Consider the following 27,933-nt stretch of genomic DNA (forward strand, 5'->3'; position numbering starts at 1 on the left):
GGTTGCTCGCTGCCTTTTCCTTCCGGAGTTAATGTTCCTGTTGAGGGATGGCGGCGGGAGCTGAACAGTTTTGATCGCTGTCAGTGTGGCTCCGTATCGCCGGCCATGGACGAGGCGAGCCTGGAGGCGGCCATCGAGGTGTACAAGGCCCAGCTGCAGCAGGTGGAGGCGGCGCTGGGATCCGGGGCCCAAGCCGATGCTCAGGCCGACCTGCTCCAGCTCCAGGCCGACCTGCAGCAGTTGGTCGCCCTGACCGAGTCCAGCCTCCTCTCGGTCCGCAAGAGCCAGCTCCTGGAGCAGCTACAGCGAGGCGCCTCGTCGCCGGAGCCCGAGGCCCAGCCGGGGCTCGACGCCGAATACGCCGCTTTCCAGGCGGCCCTGGGCGAGGCCGAGGGGAGCCGGGAGCCGGGGAGCGGCGATGAGGCCGAGGCCGAGGCTGAGGCTGGGGAGATGAGCGGCGCCAAGGTGCGGGCTCCTTACCGCCCTGCCTGGGGCCCTGTGCAGTATCACAACGCCATGGTGGTGGGTGTGGAGGCTGACCAGCCGCCCGAGCCCACAGTCCGTGTCCTGTGGATCCACCCGACCCAGAGAGCCATGAAACCCTGCCCCTTCTACCTGAGTGGGAGCTGCCGCTTCCTGGATTCATGCAGGTAACTCAGGAAGGAAAGGCTGAACACATGGACAAACATCATTGGGGGGAGTTCAAAGTTAGGGTCAGTCATAATCACTGGTACAGCCCATGAAAACATTCAGGAGCACATTACCAAGACGCTGGAGAAACCCGGCAGATCTGCCAGCATCTATGGAGGAAAAACAGTGACCGTTTTGAATCCAGTGACCCTTCCAAATGTTAACTCTGCTCTCTCTCTTCTCAGATGTTGCCAGACCTGCTGAGTTTCTCCAGCAATTTCTGTTTTCATTTCAGACTTTCAACATCTAAGGTTTAATTTTAGAGTTCGTGATATGTTTACCTCCTACAGGAGTAATTGAGACGCATTGTGTTGAGGAGATGTTACTTAAAAAAGGCTAGTGCAATGAATACAAGGTGATGCCATGAAGAAGGATGACTTTATGCTCGTATGGAGCACCATGGGCAAGTTGGCCAAATGTTATTGTGCTGAAAATTTGAAGTAATAAAGAGTTAGTTTGATCTACCTCAAAGGCCGCAGAACGATGCTTACTAATAAATATGCATTTTTACAGTTGTATATCTTTTGTGGGCGGCACGGTGGCACAGTGGTTAGCACTGCTGCCTCACAGCGCCTGAGACCTGGGTTCAATTCCCGACTCAGGTGACAGACTGTGTGGAGTTTGCACGTTCTCCCCGTGTCTGCGTGGGTTTCCTCTGGGTGCTCTGGTTTCCTCCCACAGTCCAAAGATGTGCGGGATTGCCCGTAGTGTTAGGTAAGGGGTAAATGTAGGGGTATGTGTGGGTTGCACTTCGGCAGGTCGGTGTGGACTTGTTGGGCCGAAGGGCCTGTTTCCACACTGTAAATAATCTAATCTATTTAAACATAGTCTCAGTTTTGTTAAGAGTGGCCACAAATTCAAAAAGAAATTATGGAAATAATCATTCTCATTCTCAGCAGGTTTGTAGACTGTGACTAGAAGGGTACTGCAAGGATTAGGCTTGGATCCCAGCTATATATATTGGGCATGAGGACCGAATTTAATATTTCCAAGTTTATTCATGACACCAAACTAGGTGGTAATGTGAGTTGTGAGGATGATGCGTAGAGGCTTCAAGGATATTTAGACCGGCTGAAAATGAATGGTACTTGGAATATCATGTGGAAAGTGTGAAGCTATTCATTTTAGTAGGAAAAATGGAAAGGCAAAGTATTATGTGGTGAGAATGAGAAATGTTGATATTAAAATAGATTGGGTAACCTTGTTTGTATATCACTGAAGGTAATGTACAGAGTCAGGAGGCAGTTGGGAAGGCTAATGGTATGTTAGTTTTGTTGCAACAGGATTTTGCAGGGGTCATGCTACAATTAGATAGAGCCTTGGTGAGACTGCACCTTGCATATTGTGTGTAGTTTTGTTTCATTTCCTCAGGGATGATGCACTTGCCATTGTGGTATATAAAGCAAATATTCATTAGATTTATTCCTTAGTGGGTAGAATTTAGATTAGGTTAGATTCCTGACAATGTGGAAACAGGCCTTTCGGACAAACAAGTCCACACCGACCCACCGAAGAGCAACCCACCACTCCCTTCTGACTAATGCACCTAACAACTGTGGGCAGTTTAACATGGCCAATTCACCTTTGGAATGTGGGAGGAAACCGGAGTACCGGAGGAAACCCACGCAGACATGGCAACCGGGACCCTGGTGCTGTGAGGCAGCAGTGCTAACCACTGAGCCACCATGCCGCCCATTGTCTTAGGAGGACAGATTGAGGGAACTGGACCTATATTTTAGAATTCAGAAGAATGAGATTTGATCATATTGAAGCATATAAAATAATTACAAGACTTATTACAGTTGATGCAAGAAAGTGTATCTATAACAAAGGAACAGTCTCAAAATAGAAGGTTGTCCATTGGGGGCTAAGATGAGGATGAAGTTTTTCACTTGGTGAATTATTTTTTTCAGAGAGCTGTGGAGGGTCAGTCATTGATCATATTAAAGACAGAAATATTTCTAGGTCTAAGATACATCAAGGGATATGTGGATTGTGTGGCAAAATAGTATGGAGGTAGATGGTCAGCCGTGATTTGATTTGAATGGTGGAACAGGCTTGATGAGCCAAATCAATGCTTAAAATATATAGTGGCAGTGGGTGAATGCATTTCCCCTAATCACAAGAAAATATAATAGGGTGGCTGATCAGTGAAAAGCTGCTCTTGTATATAGATTGTAAGGAGTGTCTCTAATCAGAGGCTAGCTCTCTTGTGCTTGCTGTTGTTAGGCTCACTTCTATCAATAGTACAGCAATGAGAAAGCTGCAAAGGGGTGGGGGAGACGAGGGATAGCATAGCCTACAAAGAGGCGGGGGGAAGGTTTGCAAATGGATTGGAGGTCGAAGAGGTTTAAGGCTATGAAAAGGGACTGAGTAGGTGGGAAGCTGGGGACATGGATTTAGGTGGGAAAAGGAGGTTTAAAGGGCAGTCAGAGACCAGAGGCATCTGAAGGGGCAACAAGGGAGGTGGGAGTGACAGGGAGGAAACCGGTGTTGCAAAGAGAGCAGGCTGTTAACTGGGAAAATCACAAGATAATAAAATACTTGCAAATGAATTTGGAATTCCCTTGTTCAGTGCTGCATATGTTCAGGAGATTTTTGCAAAAATTGCAGCAGATATTATTGTGATGAACATAAGAGCTAGGAGTAGGCCATTGGCCCTTCCAGCCTGCACCACCATTCAGTAAGCTCATGGCTGATCTTTTGTGGCCACAGCTCCACTTACCCACCCTCTCACCATAACCCTTAATTCCTTTGCTGTTCAAAAAAATGATCTATTTTTAGCTTTTAAAACATTTACTGAGTAAGCCTCACGACTTCACTTGGCAGGGAATTCCACAGATTCACAACCCTCTAGGTGAAGAAGTTCCTTCTCAATTCAGTCCTAAATCTGCTCCCCCTAATTTTGAGGCTATGCCCTCTTGTCCCAGTTTCACCCATCAGTGGAAACATCCTTTCTACTTTTGTATCTTATCTATTCCAATCATAATTTTATAAGTTTCTATATGATCCCCACCCATTCTGAATTTCAAGGAATATAATCACAGCCTACTCAGCCTCTTCTCATAAGTCAATCCCCGCAACTTCTGAATCAACCTAGTGAACCTCCTCAGCACTTCTTTTAGTCCCTGTACATTCGTTCTCAAGTAGGGGCAGTTCAGAACTAGAAGGCATAGGTTTAGGGTGAGGGGAGAAAGATATAAAAGGGACCTAAAGGGCAACCTTTTCACACAGAGGGTGGTGCATGTATGGAATGAACTGCTAGAGGAAGTGGTGGAGGCTGGTACAATTACAGCATTTAAAAGGTATCTGGATGGGTGTATGAATAGGAAGGGTTTAGAGGTATATGGGCCAAGTGCTGGCAAATGGGACTAGATTAGTTTAGGATATCTGGTTGGTATAGATGAGTTGAACCATAAGGTCTGTTTCAGTGCTATACATCTCTATGACTCTGTGTGGCCTCATCAACACCCTATACAGCTGCAGCATAACTTCCCTGATTTAAAAACTCAATCCCTTTAGCAATGAAGGACAAAATTCCATTTGCCTTCTTAATTACCTGTTATACCTGCAGACCAACCTTCTGTGATTCATGCACAAGGACAGCCAGCTGCATTTGCACAGCAGCATGCTGCAATTTTTTTACCATTCAAGTATTAATCCTTTTTACTGTTATTCCTACCAAAATGGATAACTTCACATTTATTAACATTGTACTCCATCTGCCAGGCCTTAACCCACTCACTTAAACTATCTGTGTCCCTCTGCAAACTTCCATAGTCCTCTGCTGATTTTGTTCTACCACTCATCTTAGTGTCATCCACCAACTCTTGGTTGTTAAACTTAACACTGAGGTGAAGTAAGTAGGGTTAGTCACTGCCTGGTTGAAATATTCCAGCTTTGAATATGCAATGAGTACGTATTAGCTGTAACTTCACTATTCTAGAGGATGTATTTAGGGTGAAAGCTTCTTGTGTATAGAAGTATGTCAGTTATTTTGATGAAAGAAACATCGCTGACTTTTGTCATTGTGCAATACCGTGTCTATAAAATTAATGATTTGGAGGTGTTGGTGTTGGAATGGGGTGTACAAAGTTTAAATATCATACAAGACCAGGTTTATTTGGAAACCCTATCTTTCGAAGCGCTGCTCCTTCATCAGGTGGTTGTGGAGTATAAGGTCGTAGAACACAGAATTGAAAGCAAATGTTTACAGTGTGATGTAGCTGAAATTATATATTGAAAAAGACCTGAATTGTTTGTTAAGTCTCATCTTTAGAATGGGTGAATTGGTTTCAGTTTTTTCATATGTAAGTTACATTCTAAATTGAACTTTAACAGTAGGTGCCATGTTGGCCCAGATATTGCATTGAAGGTGTGAGGTTGCTGTGCCCCTCTGTTCAGACTTATTCCAATCTAAAAAAGGGATTTACAGAATCTTAGATGGATTTATTAAGTTTTTGAGCAAAATACAACATAATTCTGCAAGTACAAATTCATCCCACAAACTTATACATGTGGGTGTATGCATGCAGAGGAGGGTAGGGGATAGTATGAGTGTATGTGTGTGAGGGTGTGTGTGAGTGCTTCCAGATAAACCTGTTGGACACTGTAGCCTGGAGTTGTGTGGTTTTGAACTGTATAAAATTAATGCTTTCTTTGTCTGTTGTGGCTTTAAGTTTAATGGAAAATTGATAACACTGGAAATATTAATGGATTTTTCTAATTCTGTGAGGTGTCAGTCACTGGGTTGGGGATTGGGAATGGAGAGAATGGATTCACAGGACAGCCTCTGAAGAGTCACCACAGGGAATTGATGGCCTAGTGGTATTATCGCTGGACTGTTATTCAAGACGGTTAGATAAAGTTCTGGGGACCATTGTTCAAATCCCGCCATGGCAGATGGTGGAATTTGAATTCAATAAATATCTGGAATAGGAACTTAATGTCTTCTATATATATATCCATTGCCAATTATTGGGAAAAAAATATCTGGTTTAGTAATGTCCTTTAGGGAAAGAAATCTGATTGACTCTCAACTGCCCTCTGGGCAATTAGGGATGAGCACTAAATGCTGCCTAGCCAGTGATACACTCATTCCGTGAATGAATAAAGAAAATAATTTTGATAAAGAGGAACCCTTTGATGTACTGTACTTGGATTTCCAGAAGACATTTGACAAAGTGGCTTGGAAAGGTTGTTGTTGAAAATAGTCATTCATGGTGTAGGGAGTGATTTATTTGCAAAGATAGAAGACTGGCTAGCCAGAAAAAGAGTTTATATGTAAATTCATTTATTTTTCAACACATTGGCAAGATGTGACTGTGGGGTCTCCATCTTTTCCAATTTAATTTTAAAGATAGTGAATGGCAGGTGGAGTTTAATTTGGATAAGTGCAAGTATTGCATTTTGGTAAAACAAGAAGGGTAGGACTTTAGCAATTTAAAATTAGGGCTGTGGGTGGTGTTGTAGAGCAGTGTGACCTTGAGGTTCAGATACATTATTCTTTGAACTTTGTGTCACGTGAAAATGGAGTGATTAAGGTGTTTAGCATGCTTGCCTTCATTGCTCGGATCTTTGAGTACAGGAGTTGGGATGTCATGTTGAGGTTGTACAGGACATTGGTGAGGCTTCTCCTGGAGTACTGTGTTCAGGTCTGATCTCCCTGTTGTAGGAAAGATAGAAAAGATTTACCAGAATGTTGCTGGGATTGGCGGGTTTGAGTTCTAAAAATAGGCTCGAATTTTTTTTTACTGAAGTGTAGGAGGTTGAGGTTTATAATGTCCTGAGGTACAGTTAAGGTGAATGGCAGGTGTCTTTTCCCTGGAATGGAGGATTTCAGAACTAGGGGGCATATTTTTAAGATGAAAAGAGAAGAAGAGAACTTTTTTTCACAGTGTTTTTTGTGTGGAAAAGTGGTGGATGCAGGTATAGTTACAATGTTTTTAAAAGACATTTGGATAAGTCCATGAATAAGAGAGGTTTGCAGGGATATGGGCCAAACATAGGTAGTTGGGACTAGTTTAGTTTGGGATTATGGTCGGCGTGGACTTGTTGGACAAAAGGATCTGTTTCGATATTGTACGACTCTAAATGCTTCATAATTCAACACAAACATAGAAAGCAATGATACTACATGCCTGCATTTTCTAATAAAAGGTAGTAAGAATCTGAAAATAAACCTCAAAAATCAGAGTAATGCTCAAGAGTAAAACTTGAAATGAGGGAAATTGGCCTGCTTCTGATCCTGTGATGCGTTTATATGAACAATGTATTAGCATACAAGTCAGCAGCGAGAGAAAGTCACTTGAACACAATCTTCTAGATATCCTATCAAGATGAAAGATAAAACTGAAACCATACATTTGAGTTATCAGTAATATTACCTCAGTGTTTGTGGCTGTGTCAGCTGCTGCTTCCTACCCTTTCCTAAAAACGTGCTTATCTTTGCCCTAGGCTTTTATTGCTCCAGCTTCACCCCCTCACCCCATTCATAATCAAGTAATTTCTGCTGTACTTGTTTCTTCATCCAACTATCTTGACCCAGCACTAATTAACTTATTAAAGTTCCTTTACAAAGGCAACATTTTCCTTACCTTCAAAACTGTCATCATTAGCTGCTTCCTCAAAGAATGTTACAAATGCTATTACCTACAAAATCATCACTTCTCTTTTCTTTAAATAATTTCAATATATTGTCAACAAAATTCCTTATTCACCTTTTCCATGACTGTTTAAATTACTTTCCCCTTATAGTACATTACTGAGATTTTTCTGGATATCCTTTGCAAATTGCAGCTTTGTCTTGGTATTGCTCCATAACTTATTCTGAGTATTTGACACGATCAACCATTCCAAACACTACTTCCATGAGCTCCATCTTTGTTCAAGTGTCCATGCATAGTTTCACTTTCCTCCAGTGTGGACTGGGCATCTTTAATATTGGCTTTTCCTATTATCTCCAGAATGCCACACAATTCACTTTTTCGGTCTTTTAATTAATGTTTGTGTTTAGCAACATTCAGTTTCTTTGGCATTAATGATACTGTATGATGGCCTCACCACTATCTCATTTGATTTCATGATCATCTCATTACTGGGTTAAGTGTCAAAAAGTGTGGTGCTGGAAAAGAGAGTTGATAGAGTATAAACTCTTCATCAGTAAAGCCAATATTCTGAAGAAGAGCTTATGCTCAAAACATTGATTCTCCTGCTCCGTGGATGCTGCCTGACCGGCTGTGCTTTTCCAGCACCACACTTTTTGACTCTAATCTCCAGCATCTGCAGTCTTCTCATTCTCCTCATTATCAGGCTTACTTGGTATAATTATGTTAGAGCATTGGGGTACAGAATGTGTCCTGCTATTCCTCTATCTATTATCTCTAATAGAGATAAAAGGGAGGCAAGGTGGCTCAGTGGTTAGCACTGCTGCCTCATAGCAGAAGCGTCCCAGATTCAATTCCAGACTTGGGTGAATGTCTGTATGGAGTTTGCACATTCTCCTCATGTCTGCGTGGGTTTCCTCCGGGTGCTCCGGTTTCCTGTCTCAGTGCAGAGATGTGCAGGTGAGGTAAATTGGCCATGCTAAATTGCCCATACTGTTAGGTGCATTAGTTGGAGGGGGATGGGTGGTGTGGACTTGTTGGGCCAATAAGCCTGTTTCCACACTGTCGGAAATCTAATCTATCACCTCTGCATTATTGCCCTTGCCTCAATCTCACTGCCATTGAGACCCTTGTCCAGACTTTATCTCCACACTTTCCTTGTTTAATGTCTTTCTTGTTGACTTTCTGGTTTCTTTAGATGCAAACTCGGTCATACAAAACTCTGGAGTAATATATTTTCCTTTAATTAGATGTTCCTGCAATGAAATAGGACGTAAAGCATCATACATATACCACTGTATTTCTTGACAAGAACCACCGCATCTATTTCCATACTTCAGCTTATACTTTCATATTTCTCCATCCTTCTTTGATGTCATATTTTTCAAACTATTATGCAAAACACTATTGGAAAAGAAATTGCGTACTCTGTCCAAGCATTAATTTGCAGTAAAGCAAAGCAGTTTGTAGCAACTTTTCATACAAAGACATTTTCTAATCTTGTTTAATTTTTTCTTTATTCACATTAACATGCTGACTACTTCTTCATCAAGATGTTCATAATTTTGAAGACGTTAATTTGTGGGAAATGGTGGCATGCTGGTAATGTTATTGGGTTAGTATCTATAAGCCCAGCCTGTCATGATTTCAAATGCTATCATAGTAGCAGGTGAAATGTAAATGCAATTAATAGTCATGGAACTAATATAAAAGGTTAATCTCAGCAATGGTGATTGTGAAACTATTATCAATTTTTGTTTTAAAAAAAAACATCTAGTTCATAAATATCCTTCATGGAAGGAAATTTGCCATGCTTTCCTGATCTGGCCAATGTGTGACACCGTATCCACAGAAATATTGTTGACCTTTTAACTATCTTCTGCAGCAATGTAGCAAAACAAGTGCACTGAAAAATGAGCAATAAATGATGGCCTTCCACTGGCTTTCATGTCCCATTAAAGAGTAAAGAAAAGCTCAATTCTCTTATTCACTATACCAGATTGTAGAAAACCAAGCTAATGCCTGAATCCTTGCTTCACAAATGAAGCCAGATAATGTTGCTGAATCTGTGTGATGTCTTCCATCGTTTTTATATCTGTGGAGAGAAGTCAGGGTTAACATAATCGGTCCAGTGACCCTTTTTCAGAATGTTACTCTGCTTTCTCTCCTCAGATGCTGCCAGACCTAATGAGTTTTTTTCAACAATTTCTGTTTTTATTTCTGATTTCCAGCATCCATGGTTCTTTGTCGTTTTTTACTGCAGATACAGGTTGTTCTGCTATAACACGATTGATGAATTGGGGACAGTGTTTTTAAAAAGGATACCTTTTAAAACATGTGTTGGCTGTGACACTATTACATTGCCAAGACTTTAAGTGCTGTTTCTGAAGTGTAATTTTTCTATAATACAGAGTTGCACAAAAATGCAATCATCACATTATAAAACTACCTGTAGGCTGTGTTAAATATTTGTAGTACTAAGTGATCAGTTGAATTGGTCTATGGGTATATTTCACGTTGTCATTGAGGCTGTCATTAAATGAATACAAGATGTCCTGGACTAACATGCTAATTAAAATGACTCCTATTTCCTGTATTACTTCTTTGTTTTGTATTGTGAGTACAGAACAAAGGATTTAATTTTCCTTTAGTTTTGTGTTTATCAACAAATGCTATTGCTTTGAATAGTGTATGTTCCTGCACACCAAAATTGCCCTTTTCTACCTATTTAGAATGTCGAGTCGCTCTCGCACATTTGTGATGCTTGCTGTCCCCTTCAGCACATCCAAAATATACTTGCTCTTTTCCAGCTCACTCTGTAGTCCCAATATATCTTTCACCAGTCCTCTCATACCAGGCTTTTCTACATTATTACTACCTCACTCACTGTTATGCCCAAAATTCTCAAGTTTGCTTCCTGACAATCTTTAAAACAGTCCTCAAAACTCTTAAACTGTCCTTTTGATCATTTGTCCTAAAATAATTTCCTTCTTTTTGTGTAAATTTTAGTCTTGAATATGTACCTGTGAAACACCCACGTCCAACATTTGCTCTTTTACAGCTCCCTCTCTAGTGTCAATATATTTTGTACCATATATTTCACCTGTGTTCTGATACTAGGCTTTTCTGCATTGCTACCTCACTGTGTTGTACCAAGGACAATGGAATTTTCCATCCCCATCAGGAGTTTGAGTTTACTGATTCCATTTGCCCCATCCAAGTTCCCAGTCAGAAGCAGATTTGGATATTTTATTTGTTTGGAACCTTTAATTCCAACTGCATTCTCTCCAACACAAAGAACTCCGAATTGCATATAGCTCATCTCTGGCTAAACTGCACTAAGATTCCTGTCCCTGCTTTCTTAACTGCAGAATAAATTATTCCTTCACCTTTTGGTTTCCTGCCACCTTCTGTCTATTAATAAACTTATCAAAATTCTGTTGCTTACATCAAAGCCTTCCCAAGTCCCGTTCACCTACTTATGCCCTCTGATTGCTATTGATTCCCAGCCTCCCAATGATTTTTTTTCCCAATATTGTGTTAAGATTCATCCATGTCCCAGAAATTCGGCATTCCTCTAACTGCCACCTCTTATGCATTCTGTGCTACTTTCCTTTTCCCTACTCAGTATCGCTAGCAGCAGTGCCTTTGACCACTTATATCCAAAGATCTAGAGTTCGCTTCCTGACCCAGTCTTTAAAGTTCTCAAACTATCCTTTTGGTCACTAGTCCTAAAATAATTTCCTTCTGTTTTGTCTTGAATATAACTTGTCATTGCCTCAGCCCTACTCTCCCTAAGTCCAAATTTTTGTTCATCCTTCTGCTTGCCAGCTCATAGTCATAGAGATGTACAGCATGGAAACAAACCCTTCGGTCCAACCCGTCCATGCCGACCAGATATCCTAACCCAATCTAGTCCCACCTGCCAGCACCCCGGCCAATATCCCTCCAAACCCTTCCTATTCATATACCCATCTAAATGCCTCTTAAATGTTGCAATTCTACCAGCCTCCACCGCTTCCTCTGACAGCTCATTCCATACATATGCCACCCTTCTGTGTGAAACAGTTGCCCCTTAGGTCTCTTTTATATCTTTCCCCTCTCACCCTAAACCTATGCCCTCTAGCTCTAGACTCCCCGACCCCAGGGAAAAGACTTTGTCTATTTACCCTATCCATGCCCCTCATAATTTTGTAAATCTCTATAAGGTCACCCCTCAGTCTCCGAAGCTCCAGGGAAAACCATCCCAACCTATTCAGCCTCTCTAGAGATCAAATCCTCCAACCCTGGCAACATCCTTGTAAATCTTTTCTGAACCCTTTCAAGTTTCACAATATCTTTCTGATAGGAAAGAGACCAGAATTGCACGCAATATTCCAACAGTGGCCTAACCAATGTCCTGTACAGCCGCAACATAACCTCCCAACTCTTGTACTCAATACTCTGACCCATAAAAGAAAGCATACCAAACGCCACCTTCACTATCCTATCTACCTGTGACTCCACTTTCAAGGAGCTATGAAGCTGCACTCCAAGGTCTCTTTGTTCAGCAATACTCCCTAGGACCTTACCATTAAGTGTATAAGTCCTGCTAAGATTTGCTTTCCCAAAATGCTATTTCTCTTCTACAAATATATGGGGACATAACTTACAAACATCTCATTTACTTTGTCTAAGTTAGTAGCAATCCTGGCTGTTGTATATAACATTAATATATATAGATTTTCATTTCAAGGCTTTGTTATACTTTATCCTATACTGCTAAAGTTTTGAGGAGAAAAGCATTTGACTTACTGAAAATTAGGCCTTTCCTTCGTACATGTTTATCAGTTATAAACTTTTTCATATCTTAATGTGTGTTGCAGTAGCACTTACTTCTGATTAGCTTCAATACTAACTTTCAATCACAAGATTTCCAAAGTAATTGCTTACTTTTGCAAGCTGAGGAAGTTGTTACTGCAAGATGCAGTCTTTAATCTTTACATGTGCCTGAGAAGCTCTGAAATTTGTGATAATGAGTATCCGAGCTGCTGGTCGTGTAAAATTTCAGCCCTGATTGATCTCAGTTATAAAGCAAACTTTGTTTTTATAACTTAATGTCAGGTAGGTGACCAGATGCCCTGATAGTAGGGACAGTCACAGATTTTCATTAAATATTCCAGTGTCCTAACGGATTCCAAAATGTCGCTTGTGTTGTGGTTTTAATCTTTTCCATCTTTGTCAAATATAAACTGAGTTGGTCACGGGGTAGTAGGATATGAGATTTTGTCCTTCTTCCTATAAGCACTTATCATGTATTGTACTCTATTCCCTCTACCCCTCCAATGTCGCCAAAGGGGTTATCCCTACCATTTTGTCAATGACAGCACCATTGTTAATGACTCCTTAAAGTGATGTATTGGGTAAGTTTGCCAACCCTCACTGGACACTCTCCAAGAGATTTCATCACATGATCTCCCACCTTCAACTGACCCGTTTCTTAAAATTATCTTAATTTTGGAGCTCCACCTCACAGTAGCTTTTCAAGATGTGTACATTTTGACTTTTTTGGAAATATAGTCACCCTAATATAGTTAATCTCATAGTATAAACTCCCTTTCAAGATTAAAAATGCATAGTATATTAAACTTAGCTATATAGACTAGGAAGGTCTATGTATGGATTCCCAGATTGTGTTGATAATATGATCTCACTAACAGTAAGAAGTGCTGAGTTAACTTTAAAATTATCCAGAGTTGCCCTTTTGTATTCAGTGGGCCCTGATGGACTATGTGTGTGTATATATTAAAAACATTGGTTTTGATAGCCTGTGAAAAGATATAAATTAGAAGCAAGATTAAGCCATTCAGTCTCTCGCGACTGACTGCCACCATTCAGTAAGCTGATGGCTGCTCTGATTACTGCATGTTCCCACCTACTTTGATTAACATAACAACCCCTGCGTTACAAAGTACATATCTACTTTTGCCTTAAAATATTGAAATACACTTCTTGCGCCACCTTTTGAGAAAGAGAGTTGAAAGGCAATCAACCTTCTGTGAGAAAAATATTCTCCCGATCTATGTCTTAACTGAGTGATGACTTAATAGAGTCATAGAGATGTACAGCACGGAAACAAACCCTCGGTCCAACCCATCCATGCCGACCAGATATCTCAACCCAATCTAGTCCCACCTGCCAGCACCCGGCCCATATCCCTCCAAACCCTTCCTATTCATATACCCATCCAAATGCTTCTTACATGTTGCAATTGTACCAGCCTCCACCGCTTCCTCTGGCAGCTCATTTCATACACGTACCACCCTCTGTGTGAAACAGTTGCCCCTTAGGTCTCTTTTATATCTTTCCCCTCTCACCCTAAACCTATGCCTTCTAGTTCAGGACTCCCCGACCCCAGGGAAAAGACTTTGTCTATCCTATCCATGCCCCTCATAAATTTGTAAACTTCTATAAAGTCACCCCTCAGCCTCCGATGCTCCATAGAGAGTTGCCATTTTCTCAGAGGACCATAGGGTTGCTCTTCCATTAGTGGGTGACAATCTGCGGTGGTTGAATTTCATTATTGCTTTAGGCGAGGGGTAAGGTTGAGAGGACCTTCATGTTGGCCTCAGTCAGTACAGAAATTGTCAGTATCACTGCATTACAAACCAGCTATCCAGACAACTGAGCAACACACATGCAAAGCATTTATTCACCAACCACTCAACTTCACAACTTTCCCATGTCAGTTTTTCTTCAATGCCATGTTCCCCTAAGGCTGCAACAGACAGATGCCTCATGCTCGTTTGTCTGCAAGGAAAAGGATGGCCTTGATGCTGGCCCTCCAGTAATTCTTTATCCTAGGTTTATTGGTTCCCTTTCATATCCTTCTGTGCCTCCTAACTCTCTGTTCTGTCTGCAAAGTAAATGAAAGCCCCAAGTTGGGGCCTCAATTTATTATCTTTCCCTCGTTTTAATGATTCTCTTCCTGGTATGCCTTAGCATCCTTCTGCCTGAAAAGTCATGTGGTTGATTGGCCTGCTATCACTCACTGCCTGTGGTCTCACGTGAAACGTAACTGTTTGCATGAGGTATAGACATGGCTGGTGCATGTGGAAGAGAAAAGGAGGAGGTAAAATTTTACTAAAAACATATAATGAAAGACTTTTGAGAATAATGGATTTTAGAGGAGACTTTACAGTGCTGGAACTAATTGTGTCTGACTAGATACTCCCATGGAGAGGTGGTAGCTGTGTCTGAACTACGTGAATTTGAAGAACTGGACCTAAGTCCACTTGAGGTGGGGTCAGCCTGTTTAGCGAAATATGAAGATGAGATTTGGTACCCAGCTAAAATCCTAGGTAAGTACAACGTACTTACATTTCCTGACTGATTTCATCTAATGTAATTTACCTGCTGGGAAAACAAAAAATAATATTCTTGTGTTACTACACGATCCACCATTAAAATACATGCATGGTCACACACCCACATATATATTATACCTCTGTGCAGATTTTTTTAATATAGATATTTTTATTGGGAATTTAACATTTTGACAAATTTACAAAAATAAGCAGAATTTTCAAGCACAAACATTAATATAAAAATAGATCTTAAATATATAATCATCAAAATTCAACTAATCCACAATCATCCAGAGTGTATAGTTGAGTCGCTTACATCCTTCAAATAAGAGAAAATGTTCTCTAATACACTCATAACAGTATGATAAAAAGGAAGCTATTTCCAAACAATCAGAACAAACAAAAAAAAATTAAACATGTTTGAATGGAGATCTTCCCCCTTCTCTGTGCAGATTTGATATTGAACTACAGTATTTCACAAGTCATAATGAAAGTATTCCTGGATTGAAAGTAAAGATTCTTTGAATGAGTTGGTTTTCAATAAAACACTTCTGTTTAAAAGTTTTTTGTCTTTTCAAACTGTCCATGTTTACTCTTTGGAGGCCTCTTGCTTTTTTTGCTCCACAGCATTCCGCCCCCCCCCCCCCCCGCCCCACCCCCACCCCCGGAACAAAAAACCTCCTTCACCTGAGACAGTCACCCCATTTCTAGCTTCACTCAACAGCTCCTCATGAATTATGCCTTGCCTCCGGCTGCAAAATATATTAAAACATAGATTACTATTCAGCCTACTTTTATCTCCAAGCTTCAACTTTATTGAATGCAATTAGTTTTTTAAATGGCCGGACAGAGGTTAGGTGAGAGATGAAAATGTGGCAATAGAGATTATCCAAATCACAAAGATAGAATGAGGCAAGGAGTCAACATGAGCAACTCATGTAATTTTAGAAGTTTTTGAGAAATTCATATGTAAAAACTTGTTTAATCATGGAAATGGTTTCTGTCTTTCAGATATTGACAATGGTTATTTTACAGTAAAATTTGATTCCTTGCTTCAAAAGGAGATTGTAGTGGAGGGAGATGGGATCATGCCAATACCTCAGGCTGATGAGTCTTCCTCATCTAGCTCTGAGGATGAAGGAGAGCTTGGTTATGCAAAAGGTAAGTACTTTTGTTTTTGATAGAATCCCTACAGTGTGGAAACAGGCCATTCAGCCCAATGAGTCCACACTAATTCTCTGAAGAGCATCCCACCCAGACTTATCCCCCTACCCTATTCTCTAACCTTGCTAACACACCTAACCAACACATCCCTGAACACGATGGATAATGTAGCTGACCAACCCAGCTGAAGTGCACATCTTTGGGCCAGGAAACCTGTGAAATGGGTTTCAGTTTTCTTTGCAAAATCCACAAAAGACTAGATTTTCTAATGGAGGATGTTACGGGGAGCTGTGCCATGTAGCAGGTTAAAATCTTCGAGTAAAAAATGAGGTCTGCAGATGCTGGAGATCACAGCTGCAAATGTGTTGCTGGTCAAAGCACAGCAGGTTAGGCAGCATCTCAGGAATAGAGAATTCGACGTTTCGAGCATAAGCCCTTCATCCATGTAGCAGGTTGTCAATTTGTTAGTTAACAAAGCGATTACTGGTGTAAACTTGTTCTTTGGTCAGGGAGAGGGAACTAGCAAGAATTTAAGGGCTGTGAAAGAGTCAACGTGGCTGTGGGAAGGAATCATTGGAGTGAGCCTTAATACTGAAGATCTATTTTGGGTCTTTCTAAGACTGTGGGAAAGGAACTTTGGATATGGGTGCTGCAGTTCTTGAAACAGGAAGACATGAATCTGTCGGAACCTAACAGTGACAGATATTCTATAAAGTCCTATGGAAAGTGTGTTGTGAAGTATAAATGTGGCATTGGATTTTGGGGAGTGGTACTCTGTGTTTGATACCTTTGCTGAGATACAAAATTAACATTGATGATCACTTAAGCAATTTTTGTATTTTATGCAGTAGTCCCAAATTTAATTTAATAGTTCCTTTATTCCAGTCTTTGCATACAGGCGTAGTCCAGAGAACAAGAAAAAACATTGTTAGTAAAGAAATCATTAACTTTTTCCATAAAACAAATATTATTTTTACTTCTTGTTTAAATAATGACCTTAACTGGTAAAATATTTTTAAAAATATTCTTTGATGTAATCATGTTAAAGATGATTATCTTTTCTGTAGTTTCAAGTTATGGTTGCCTACTTAGTAATGTTTAGTCTGTATATTGCTTTTAGTTTATTTGCAGCAAAAGTATTTAGAATTGAAACTTTTCATGAGTTTCCTTTAAGTTGGCCGTTGGGAAGTCAGATAGCTTTTTAAACTTCAATAATTGTAACAAAGTTCTGCTACTGTATAAGGAAGTACACTGGCAGCAGACTGCTACATTAGTACGTTTAGATTTATCCAGCAGCTGAGCAAACTAAGCCCTTTGTATTCAACTAAATGCACATTCATTGCTGAGTAACTACACTGGCTTGTGAGTTAGCTTGTTGGCTACTTACTTTCAAAGTAATAATGTTTGGATCCTGTTGATCCACTATCCATTACAGTCACTAGGTTTATATAAAAAAAGAGTCTGCTAACACTACCATTTTATTTGTGTTCAAATTATTAGAAGGAGTCATGAATGAATCTCTTGACTAGAAATAATTTTCATTGATTAGTGGTTTGATGTTAACATGTATTGACATGCAACCTATTGCAATTATGTACTAAAATAAATCTGAGGAGATGAGCTAGAAAACTATATATATGATTTATGGGGCCTATTTTCATGTTCGCTGAATGACAATATGGCAGAGTTTATCCGTTCTTGATAGAATCTGCAGGATTTCACTGAAATTAGTTCTATGATTTCTGTTTAAAGAATGAACGATAAAACTAATCTTACATAATGCATAAAACAGGTTTTATAAATGTCAGGAGATCCTTCTGTTAGATGATGTTACCTTGTATGGTGATGAATTGTCTGAAAACAAACTTTCCAGGTCAGCGAGCAAACCTGCATCCAGAACATTAACCTGAGCTACAAATCTTCTCCAAACTTGCTAACACCTATGGGAGCAATCCACTAAAACTGGCCCGAAGATGGGAAACCAACGCCATCCGACAGAGTGCCACCCGCGCAGAGCTCACTGATATGTAACCTAGTATGGTGACAAAATATCTGAAAACAAACCTTCCACTCAGTGAGCAAACTTGCATCCAGATTCCTGTCGATAGTAGACAGGCAGAAGGCTGGAAGAACACAGCAAGCCAGGCAACATCAGGAGATGGAGAAGTCTAGGCAATGAATGCAAGATTAACTCTCACGTCACTATTTAAATCTCTAAATTTTGTCATTTTTGCAACCAAATACTGAATTATTTTTGGTAAATTGATTTTCATGAAGAAACACTTTACCTATATGTGTCAATCAATGTCCCTGCAGATTTGACTAAGCGTTTTGCCAAACAAAGTTTATCCTAAATATAACGATAATGGTAGATTTTAAGAATAATTAACAGTGTTGTCTTCCAACATTTTGATTTTGATTTTAAAATTTGAATTGAAATTTCTCCAGAGCCTCTTCTGGTCCCATCTCTGCATAATTCTTCAGCCTTAAATCTTAGTTTTTGTTTTGCTGTTTCAGTCCCATTGCTTCCCTTTCTTGCCTGTTTTTCACAGCATTTTTGCAGAAAATCAGAATTGTCACAGTGCAGAAGGAGGCCTTTTGGCCCATTCTATCTGCAGTAGCACTTGGTGAATTGTCACATACCATGTTTCAGAATTTTCAAGAACTGTCTTTTTAAAATAAATTTCATCCTCCAAGATTTACTGTAAACATATCACTTCAGCTGTGGTTTCATTCACTTCTGCTATTTTGTTGCAAGCTTCCTGTTTGCTGCATGCACTTCTTCCTGTGGAATTACTGGTGGTATATTGCTATTTATATCAATATATGTTATCTTGATTAAATATCTTAAGGTCACAAAAATAATTTAAAGGTGTAATGAAACCACTCCTATTTTATATTTTGATATCACAGTTTTGGATGAAAAGTCTGTGTCATGGGGAAATTGGAGTCCAGCTTGCAGCTCTTCATTTGCTGGTTGGGAAGCTCATACTCGGGGGATAGGATCTAAATTAATGGTTAAACTGGGTTACGAATTTGGAAAAGGTAAGAATTTATTAACTTGCCTTACTGCGTTGCTCTCAAATGGTGACCTTCTGTTTGAAAACTGCCATGTGTTTGATAGCTTTGTTGAGATACAAAATGAACACTGGTGATTATAACTGAAGCAATTTTCTATTATGTGTAACAATCCCAAATTTATCTTACTATTTCCTGTACTCCAGTCTTTGGATATTGGTGTAGTCTTGAAAACGAGGAAGATATTGTTAGTAAAGAAATCATTAATTTTTTTTGAAAAACAAATATTGATATTTATCATTGAGAAGCTATCACTCTTGTTCTGGACCAGGCCAGACCCCTTAAAACATTTCAAGAAGGTAGCCCAGACCCTAACTTTTCTACTTGTTTTAAGCAGGTGTAAAGTGAATATTCCAGGAGTGACGCAGCTGGTCAAACCACTCTGTTTTAGCAAAACAATTCATTTATAGGTTTTTAAATGAAACATGAACAAAAGAGAACATAATATAGGATAACTTAACCTATCTGAAAACTCAACAGACTCTTATTGCAACTTAAGGATGCTGCTCCAATTTCCTGTTATGTCCCCATAAATATACCTCTTGGCAAAAAAGTAAATTCAAACACAGGTTCTCACAAAGAGAGATGTCAAAGAGAGAATCAGCACAAAGCCTCTTTCAGCGTAACTGTTTCTGTGGGTCCCCAGCACTTTCTAACTGCTAAACTAAACCAAACTAAAGAAATCCCCTAACTGGAAGAGCTGGCCACTCCCCTTTCATTGTGCAAGTGTTTTAAAGAAAACATAAAAGCCCTTTTCCCTGATTGTTGCCTGAGGAGTATCTGTTAGCCATGATCAAAGTGGCCTAACCCTGACAAATAGTTACCTCTGCCTTTTACAACCCCCTTTGGAGAAAAAAAAGGGACAACGTAACCTTGTTAAAGGAGCAGCATCGTCGCACATAAACTGGTAACATTTTTCAAGTTTTTTCTTTGAGTGTATGTAGGTGAATTAGCAATTCTTGCCTATCCCTAATTACTCTTCAAAACCTGGTGATGACCCATTTTTGAAGCACTGGAATCCATATGACGTAGCTTTTCACAGTGCAGTTGGGAAGTAAGATCCAGGATATTGACACAGTGGTAGTGAAGGAACAGTGATATTGTTCCAAGTCAGCCTAGTGTATGCCCATGAGGAAAACTTACAGGTGATGGTCTCTCTGCATATATTGCTGTTGTCCTTCTAGGCCATAGAGATTTCAGGTTTGGAAGCGGCTTTTGAAGGAGCCTTGATGGGTTGCTGCATAGCAGCTTGTAGGTAGTACACATTGCTGCCTCTGTGTTACTGATGGACACCGTGCATGTTTGAACTGATTTGGAGGGCATGCTCTCTTTTAGGTTTGGGGAAGAATGCTGATGGTCGAGTGGAGCCTGTACAAGCAGTGGTTTTACCTCCGGGAAAATCCCTGGATCAATGTGCTGAAATCCTGCAAAAAAAGCGGGAAGGAAAACTGAACCATCTGCACAAAAAGAAGCACAAGCGGAAAAGCGAAGGAGGCTCCCATGTTGTTAAAGAAAGAAAACCTTGTCAGACTGTATTTGACTTTTTGAATGACAAACTTCAAAGTACTGGACAGACTAGCAGTTCACCAATTCCGACTGGATTCCCCATGAGAGAAAAAAGTAGCAAAGAACGTTATAGGGGTACTAAAAGCACAAAGAAAGCTCTAAATATCCATCTTTTTCAAATAACAGAGAAGATTGAACATACAGAAAAAGACATTGCAAAAATTATGGAGGCACTTGCAAGAAATGTTGGAAGGTATCTTATGTACTGCTTTGTTTACAGTTTTGGGCTTAATTCAGTTCATGGGCCTGATTTTGATTAGTTGCAGTATTGTGTATAATAGTAGATGGTTACCCATAAATCCCATTTGAAGTACACCTACACCTCCACTCCACCTTCCATTTCCATTCCATAATCATCTGCTCACTGTGTGACGTAGGGAGTAAGTTTCATACATGCTACTTCGAGAGTAACACAAGAATGGTTCATCATTGTAAGAACTCTCATAACTTTTCTCCATTAAAAATGCAAGCTAGTCCCTAAGAAGGGATAGTGAGAATTACCCCCTTGATGTTTTGTTCTTGGCTGAACTTCAAATTCTAAATTAGTATTTTGCATCAGTATTTACTGTGGAAAAGGATATGGAAGATATAGAATGTAAGGAAATAGATGGTAAAACCTTGAAAAATATCCATATTACAAAGGAGGAAGTGCTGGATGTCTTGAAATGCAAAAGGTGGATAACTCCCTCAGGACCTGATCAGGTGTACCCAAGAACTCTGTGGAAAACTAGAGATATTTGTATCATCAATAGTCACAGGAGGTTTGCTAACGTGGTACCACTGTTTAAGAAGATTGGTAAGGACAGGCCAGGGAACTACGGACCAGTGAGCCTGACGTCGATGGTGGGTAAGTTGTTGGAGGGAATCCCGAGGGACAGGATGTACATGTATTTGGAAAGGCAAGGACTGATTAGGGATAGTCAACATGGCTTTGTGTGTGGGAAATCATGTCTCTCAAACTTGATTGAGCTTTTTGAAGAAGTAACAAAGAGGATTGATGAGGGCAGAGCAATAGATGTGATCTATATGGACTTCAGTAAGGCATTCGACAAGGTTCCCCATGGGATATAGGGAGGACTAGCCATTTGGATATAGATTAGACCTCATGGGATATAGGGAGGACTAGCCATTTGGATATAGAACTGGCTCAAAGGTAGAAGACAGAGGGTGGTGGTGGAGGGTTGTTTTTCAGACTGGAGGCTTGTGACCAGTGGAGTGCCACAAGGATCGATGCTGGCTCCTCTACTTTTTATCATTTATATAAATGATTTGGATGCGAGCATAAGAGGTGTAGTTAGTAAGTTTGCAGATGACACCAAAATTGGAGGTGTGGTGGACAGTGAAAAGGATTACCTCAGATTACTACAGGATCTTGATCAGATGGGCCAATGGGCTGAGAAGTGGTAGATGGAGTTTAATTCAGATAAATGGGAGGTGCTGCATTTTGGGAAAGCAAATCTTAGCAGGACAAATGTACTTAATGGTGAGGTCTTAGGGAGTGTTGCTGAACAAAGAGATCCTGGAGTGTAGGTTCATAGCTTCTTGAAAGTGGAGTCACAGGTAGATAGGATAGTGAAGAAGGCGTTTGGTATGCTTTCATTTATTGGTCAGAGTATTGAGTGCAGGAATTGGGAGGTCATGTTGCGGCTGTACAGGTCATTGGTTAGGCCACTGTTGGAATATTGCGTGCAATTCTGGTCTCCTTCCTATCGGAAAGATGTTGTGAAACTTGAAAGGGTTCAGAAAAGATTTATAAGAATGTTGCCAGGGATGGAGGATTTGAGCTATAGGGAGAGGCTGAACTGGCTGGGGCTGTTTTCTCTGGAGTGTCGGAGGCTGATGGGTGACCTTATAGAGTTTTACAAAATTGAGGAGCATGAATAGGGAAAATAGACAAAGTCTTTTCCTTGGGGTGGGGAAGTCCAGAAATGGAGGGCATAGGTTTAGGGTGAGAGGGGGAAGATATAAAAGAGACATAAGCGGCAACTTTTTCACACAGAGGGTGATACGTGTATGGAATGAGCAGCCAGAGGAGATGGTGGAGGCTGGTACAATTGCAACATTAAAAAGGCATTTGGATGGGTATATGAATAGGAAGGGTTTGGAGGGATATGGGCCGGGTGCTTTTAGGTGGGACTAGATTGGATTGGGATATCTGTTCGGCATGGACGGGTTGGACCGAAGGGTCTGTTTCCATGCTGTACATCTGTATGACTTTGACTCTATTTGGCTGCAATCTTCTGCTCTAATCATCTGTTGCTTGCCCATCCCCACCTGTGCCTCACTTAGATGGCCATTCAGATGTTTTGCCACAACTTTGTTCAGTCCTGGGGTCAGCATTTTTGAAACCTTCAATTCTACTTTTCAGCCTGTTAACATGTCATTCCCATCCACATTAATCTGTGATAGCTTTCTATTCCTCAGAGTACTGATTCTCCAATCCTCCTATTCTCACTGCCGTATTTCTGTATACTACTCATAGTCGTTCACACCTATTCACTGCCTGTTCTCCTAAATTTGGATTTACTGCAAGTCTCCTTCACCACCCTGACTTTTATAGCAGTTAACATCATCACCTTGCCATCTACAGATCCCTTCGAAACTCATCCTCCTTGCTGTGTGACTTCAAGATCTGCCTCATTTACATGCCTTTGAGCTAAATGTTTGAACTGTCTTTGGAACCTTGCCCACAAACCCAGCTTCTCATTGGTGCACAATCCCTATCTACAGGGAATCTCCACTTCTCTACCAAAGAGAGCAAGTAAATGCAAGTTGCATCTTCTTGTATGTTGGTAATCTCTCGGTACACATCGAAAACTGAATCATATTGTTGGGCTTTGCAGATAGTCTCAACAAAGACTTTCTAAAATTACTGCAGATAATTTAATCCTATGTCAGAGTTTGATTCATTGTGTAGAATCCTTATTTGTCCATTGGTGTACAAGTAAAGTTACACTGAGCAAGGATCAAGATTCACCTCCATTATTAAGGAATTTCAGTGGGTATTGTCTCCACAACATCACTTGGTAATCCGGTTCAATTTTCTTTACTTTTTTTTTAAATCACAGAGACAAAGCAGTAACCACCCATCTGGAAGAGAAGTTATCTAATGCAAAGAAGCAATTGTCCTATCTAAAATCTCAAGAATCAGGGGCCCAACAAGAACAAAGGAAAGCAGACACACACAAGAAAATGACCAAATTCTGATTTAGTAATTCATTGTTCTTTGGTATATTTCAAAAATAGACAGTGTGCACAGCATTTTTTGCTGTAAGGTGTATCCGTTTTAATTAAATGTAAAATGGTTCTTGTGGTTTGTGTTATTTTGTATTTGTTGTTTTGAACGTTTTGCAATTCAGCGCTAAGACTAATGATAAAAATCATTTGTGTTATTAGACAAGGTTGCAGCACCATCCTGATCACAACTGCTTTGATAACCCTTTAAAAGCTGATATTATTTAAGTTGATATTGTAAATTTATTCCGTTGGCAATATAACATTGCTGCCTTCAATGCCTTTTCTTCTGTACTTAAAATAACCATCTACTGAACTTGAGCCAGATTTGAATTGTTCTGATAGTACTTGAGAAATAACAGGCTGTAATACAAAACTTTCCTTTTTGAAGTGGCAATGTTTCTGCCGCCATGTCAATATCTTTGAAAATTCATTGCACGTGCAAAATACCACGTTAATTCAAAAATGTAATTTAAGGTTTTAGGCATTGCCTCATTTCCAAGTGGACATGTAATATATTTATATTGTACTGGAAACTTATAGCTGTTTGATATTACAAAATAGATATTATTTAGTTTTGACTTTGTGTGATAAAGTACTCAATAAGAACATGGAAGGGTCATCCACAAATGATAAAGTAGAGAGAGAGATCCAAAAGTAATAGCAGTCAGGGTGAGACACAAGGGATGTTGCAGAGGTAGAGTGAGACAAAGTCATGATTAATTTTGAACATGGATTTTCTATGAAGAAAATAATGTTTGTTTTTTTTTCTTTGAAAATAATGAGGTGGGTGAGAATATGGAGTTATCAGATCAGCTATGATTAATTGAATGGCCAAGTGGACTGAGGGGGCTGAGTGGTCTACTTCTGCTCGTAATTTGTGTGTTGATGCTATTGTTCAGGGACTAAAATGGAGGTGTGCATGTGCAGGCAGTAGATGATTAGGTTGTGAGTGGACTTTTTTTTAATTAAGGAGGAAGTTGATGAGCACATTTTAGAAATCTGGAGGCAGCAGTAATATAAATGAATAATCACTTTTTTGTGCCTCAAGATGTCTTCCACTGAACAGGTTTTGGTGTTTTAGAGATTAACTGACAGATTTCAAGCACTAGATGGAAAATGATTTCAGGAACCTTTATGATATTTAGTCAACAATGGCAAATGTAAATGAAAAGTTATAAAATTTAATAAACACATTTAGGAAGAAAAACAGTAAAGAAAGCAGATTTGCCTCACGCCCATTTTAGCTGAAATCTGCTTGTACCTTTCCACATTTAATCATCTGTACATTTTGAAATGATGACTTCTGTTCCAAGTCATTAATTATTTTCCACTATTCTTGCTTTCTGTCTGAAGCAATTTCATAGGATTAAAGGTAATGGCATTTTAACTAAGTACTTCAGTTTTGCTTATAAGTCTCTTGCATGGCATTTAGGAAATCCAACACCATGCCAGTGAAAAAAAGAAAAACAATTCCTTGTGCAAATCTGAATTAACACCAGAAAATGTTTGACGTGTAGCACATCTATTAATATCTAACTAATAAAATCCTTTTGTTGAGTTGCTACCTATTGCTTGACTTAAACAGCAATATATTTATTTTTGTCTTCAAATGATGACAGACTAACTTTCTGTGGACTCCTTGCAGTGCCTTGTATGAAGAAGAAACTCATGCTCTGAGAATTCTGCAAGATCCAAATTTACCTGGATACATGACTAACTTAAGGGGAGGAGATCTTGAAGCAACTGCACTGTCTACCCTCCCCACCTACACCGATAATAAAATAGTGAAGTTAAATACTACAGGACTAAGTTTTTAATTATTGTAAAATGTCGATAAGAGAAACTGGGAGTTTGAGATTAGGTTGGGAAAGAGTGAAGCTGTGGAGGGCACATCGCTATGGTCTGAGTCATAATGGTATTTTATGTGATTAGCATAGGCTACTCAACATTCAGATGCTGACCATAATTTGCCACCCTCAGCATTGCAGAACAATGTTTTTAATTGATGTGGAAATTCATCCAGTTTCTTAGAGCTGCCTGTGATCAACTGGAGGCAGAATGGAATCCACCAGAGATGTTCAGCATCACTGTGAAACAGGGAGCAATAGGAATATTCTCTTAAATCTACACTCAGGTAAATATTTGTTTCACAAGCTTCGCTTTTTGGTGGTAGCTTCTAGCAATTCCTTTGAAAACCATGGGCTACACTGCATGTAAACTTTTTTCCTGAACACAATTGGGCCTGGTAGCAGCTGCATTGAGGACAAAAGGAACATCAACAGGCAATAAGCCCATATCCAATAAAATAATGACTCTTTGCACATAAAACTGGTATTTATCAACAAGTTTCTAGTTCAGTAATTCTGTTGAGAGCAAGACAAAGACATGACATGAGTTATTACAATGCGTTTTGCAACCTTGTGCCACAAAGTTCTTTGCAGCCAATGACATACTTTTGAATTGTCATCACTGTTGTAACGTAAGAAGAATGGCAGCTGGCCATATTACCCAATATAGGTATATTCAAGCCAGATAATCCTAAGATACACCCAGCTCAGTCACACCGACAATGTCGTTCTCACTAACATGTGGGAATATCCGAGATAGTCAATTTTACAGAATCATGCCCTTCAGCAAACTTTCAACATTTCATTGTCAGCATTCCTAAGTATATCTAATCTTGCCAATAGAAAAAGTCCATGAGCTGTGTTGACACTCGATAATAATCAGGAAGACATAACCTGGAAATTCATAGCACTGTCTCGGAATCTTTTAAAGTCTTATAGCATCAGATTAAATATGGGCTAGGAAACCTGCTAGTTACTACCTACCACCCTCTGTCAGCTAATGATAAATCAGTACTTTTCATGTTTAATTTTTTTTAAGAATGAACTTGCTCTTTTGATGGCTACAGCAAATTATTCATTGAGTGAAGCAGGACCAATGCCATTTCTCATCCAATTCTAAAACAAGCACATTACCCTTTTATTAGTCTGTCTTGCTGAGTGACTGAAAATTGTCCATAGCCAGAATGACGAGGTATTTTTCTGACATCTTAAAAGCACAGGAACCAGCCTGTGAAATTTGTCATGTTTGTATCCTTGGATTCTCTTGCTCGTCAGTTGCTGCCTGAATGGTTGTGCTTTTCCAGCATCACACACGTTGACTCATGTTTATATCCATGCAACCCATGAGAAATACTACCATAATTTTATCCTCCTCATTATTGGAAGTACTTGCTTTGTTATTCCTGTTGATGCATAAAGCTGAGAAGGTCATTATTTACATTTTCATTTTTATTAATCCTGTTAGGATATTTATACTTCAGGTACAGAAATAAGACTGAAGTGGATTTTTGTCTGTTACCTGTCTGGAAAATGGGTGCCACAACAACTGCTTTTTACCCCTCAGACTACTTAAGCGAGATAAAATGTATTGAAGATATCATGAGGAAGTGTGTGAAAAACACTATCTATTGTCAATCTGGTGTTCATTTTTTGGAGTTACTTGTTCTGTCTTCACCAATTGTATTGACACAGTTATTACATACATAGCTCCCCATGTTTACAGCTTACAGTTGCACTGTTATTATAGTAGTGCCTGGATTTTTATTACATTTGTTTTTTGTACTTGTGGCAAGATGCAGAGTTTTGATCAATGAATAAAACAACTGGACATACACAGGTGTAAATTTAGTGTAATAATCATTGATTTCACAAGCATGCAGTCCTTTTCAAAATAGACACTTCAACTAATTATCTGTAATAATATCCTTTCTCCAGGCAGTGTTAGGCAATGGAACGTATTTCCAGTTTTGCCACTCATCGTCACCATGAGACAGACCTCCATTAAATACAGATTGAGTGTAACTAAGATTTCTTTTGCTGTTGCCCAGCAATGTGTCTTGATCCCTCCTTTAATGCACTAGTGTGACATTTTCTTTTGGCATTAAAACTAAATGAGTGCAGAATTGCTGCCAGCTCTATTGACTGATTTCTAAAAAGAAAGAGACTACTTGTATTTCTTTTGTTCGAATGCCTTTGGGTGCTAGGCAGAGAATTGATTTATAAACCCAATTTGCAGATGGGAAATGTTAATCCATTTACACCATCATCTTATCACCATTGACTGAAGTGGCTACATATGGCAATGCTGTAAAATCTTAGGATCTTAAAAAGCATTTAAAATAGATGAAATTGCATTTAATATTTGTCTGCACTCAGCAAGGAAGAATGAAACATTCAATA

The 27,933-nt window shown here is 39.6% G+C and overlaps 1 protein-coding gene across 1 annotated transcript; it reads left to right on the forward strand.

The window, feature by feature from the left end:
* zgpat (zinc finger, CCCH-type with G patch domain) lies at window positions 1-27,933 on the forward strand. Its single transcript, XM_060836341.1, has 6 exons — window positions 1-650; window positions 14,502-14,635; window positions 15,653-15,802; window positions 18,719-18,850; window positions 20,219-20,642; window positions 23,518-27,933. The coding sequence occupies exons 1-6, from the start codon at window positions 106-108 to the stop codon at window positions 23,654-23,656; spliced, it is 1,524 nt and encodes a 507-aa protein (XP_060692324.1). The 5' UTR covers window positions 1-105; the 3' UTR covers window positions 23,657-27,933.

The sequence above is a fragment of the Hemiscyllium ocellatum genome, chromosome 15 (assembly GCF_020745735.1).
Source record: "Hemiscyllium ocellatum isolate sHemOce1 chromosome 15, sHemOce1.pat.X.cur, whole genome shotgun sequence".
Lineage (NCBI taxonomy): Eukaryota > Metazoa > Chordata > Chondrichthyes > Orectolobiformes > Hemiscylliidae > Hemiscyllium > Hemiscyllium ocellatum.

Bases quoted from the DNA above. Each gene is read 5' to 3' on its own strand.
- zgpat (XM_060836341.1), top strand. From the start codon at position 106: ATGGACGAGGCGAGCCTGGAGGCGGCCATCGAGGTGTACAAGGCCCAG. The intron at 14,636-15,652 runs GTAAGTACAACG...TCTGTCTTTCAG, and splicing joins GTACCCAGCTAAAATCCTAG to ATATTGACAATGGTTATTTT. The intron at 20,643-23,517 runs GTATCTTATGTA...TTTAAATCACAG, and splicing joins CTTGCAAGAAATGTTGGAAG to AGACAAAGCAGTAACCACCC.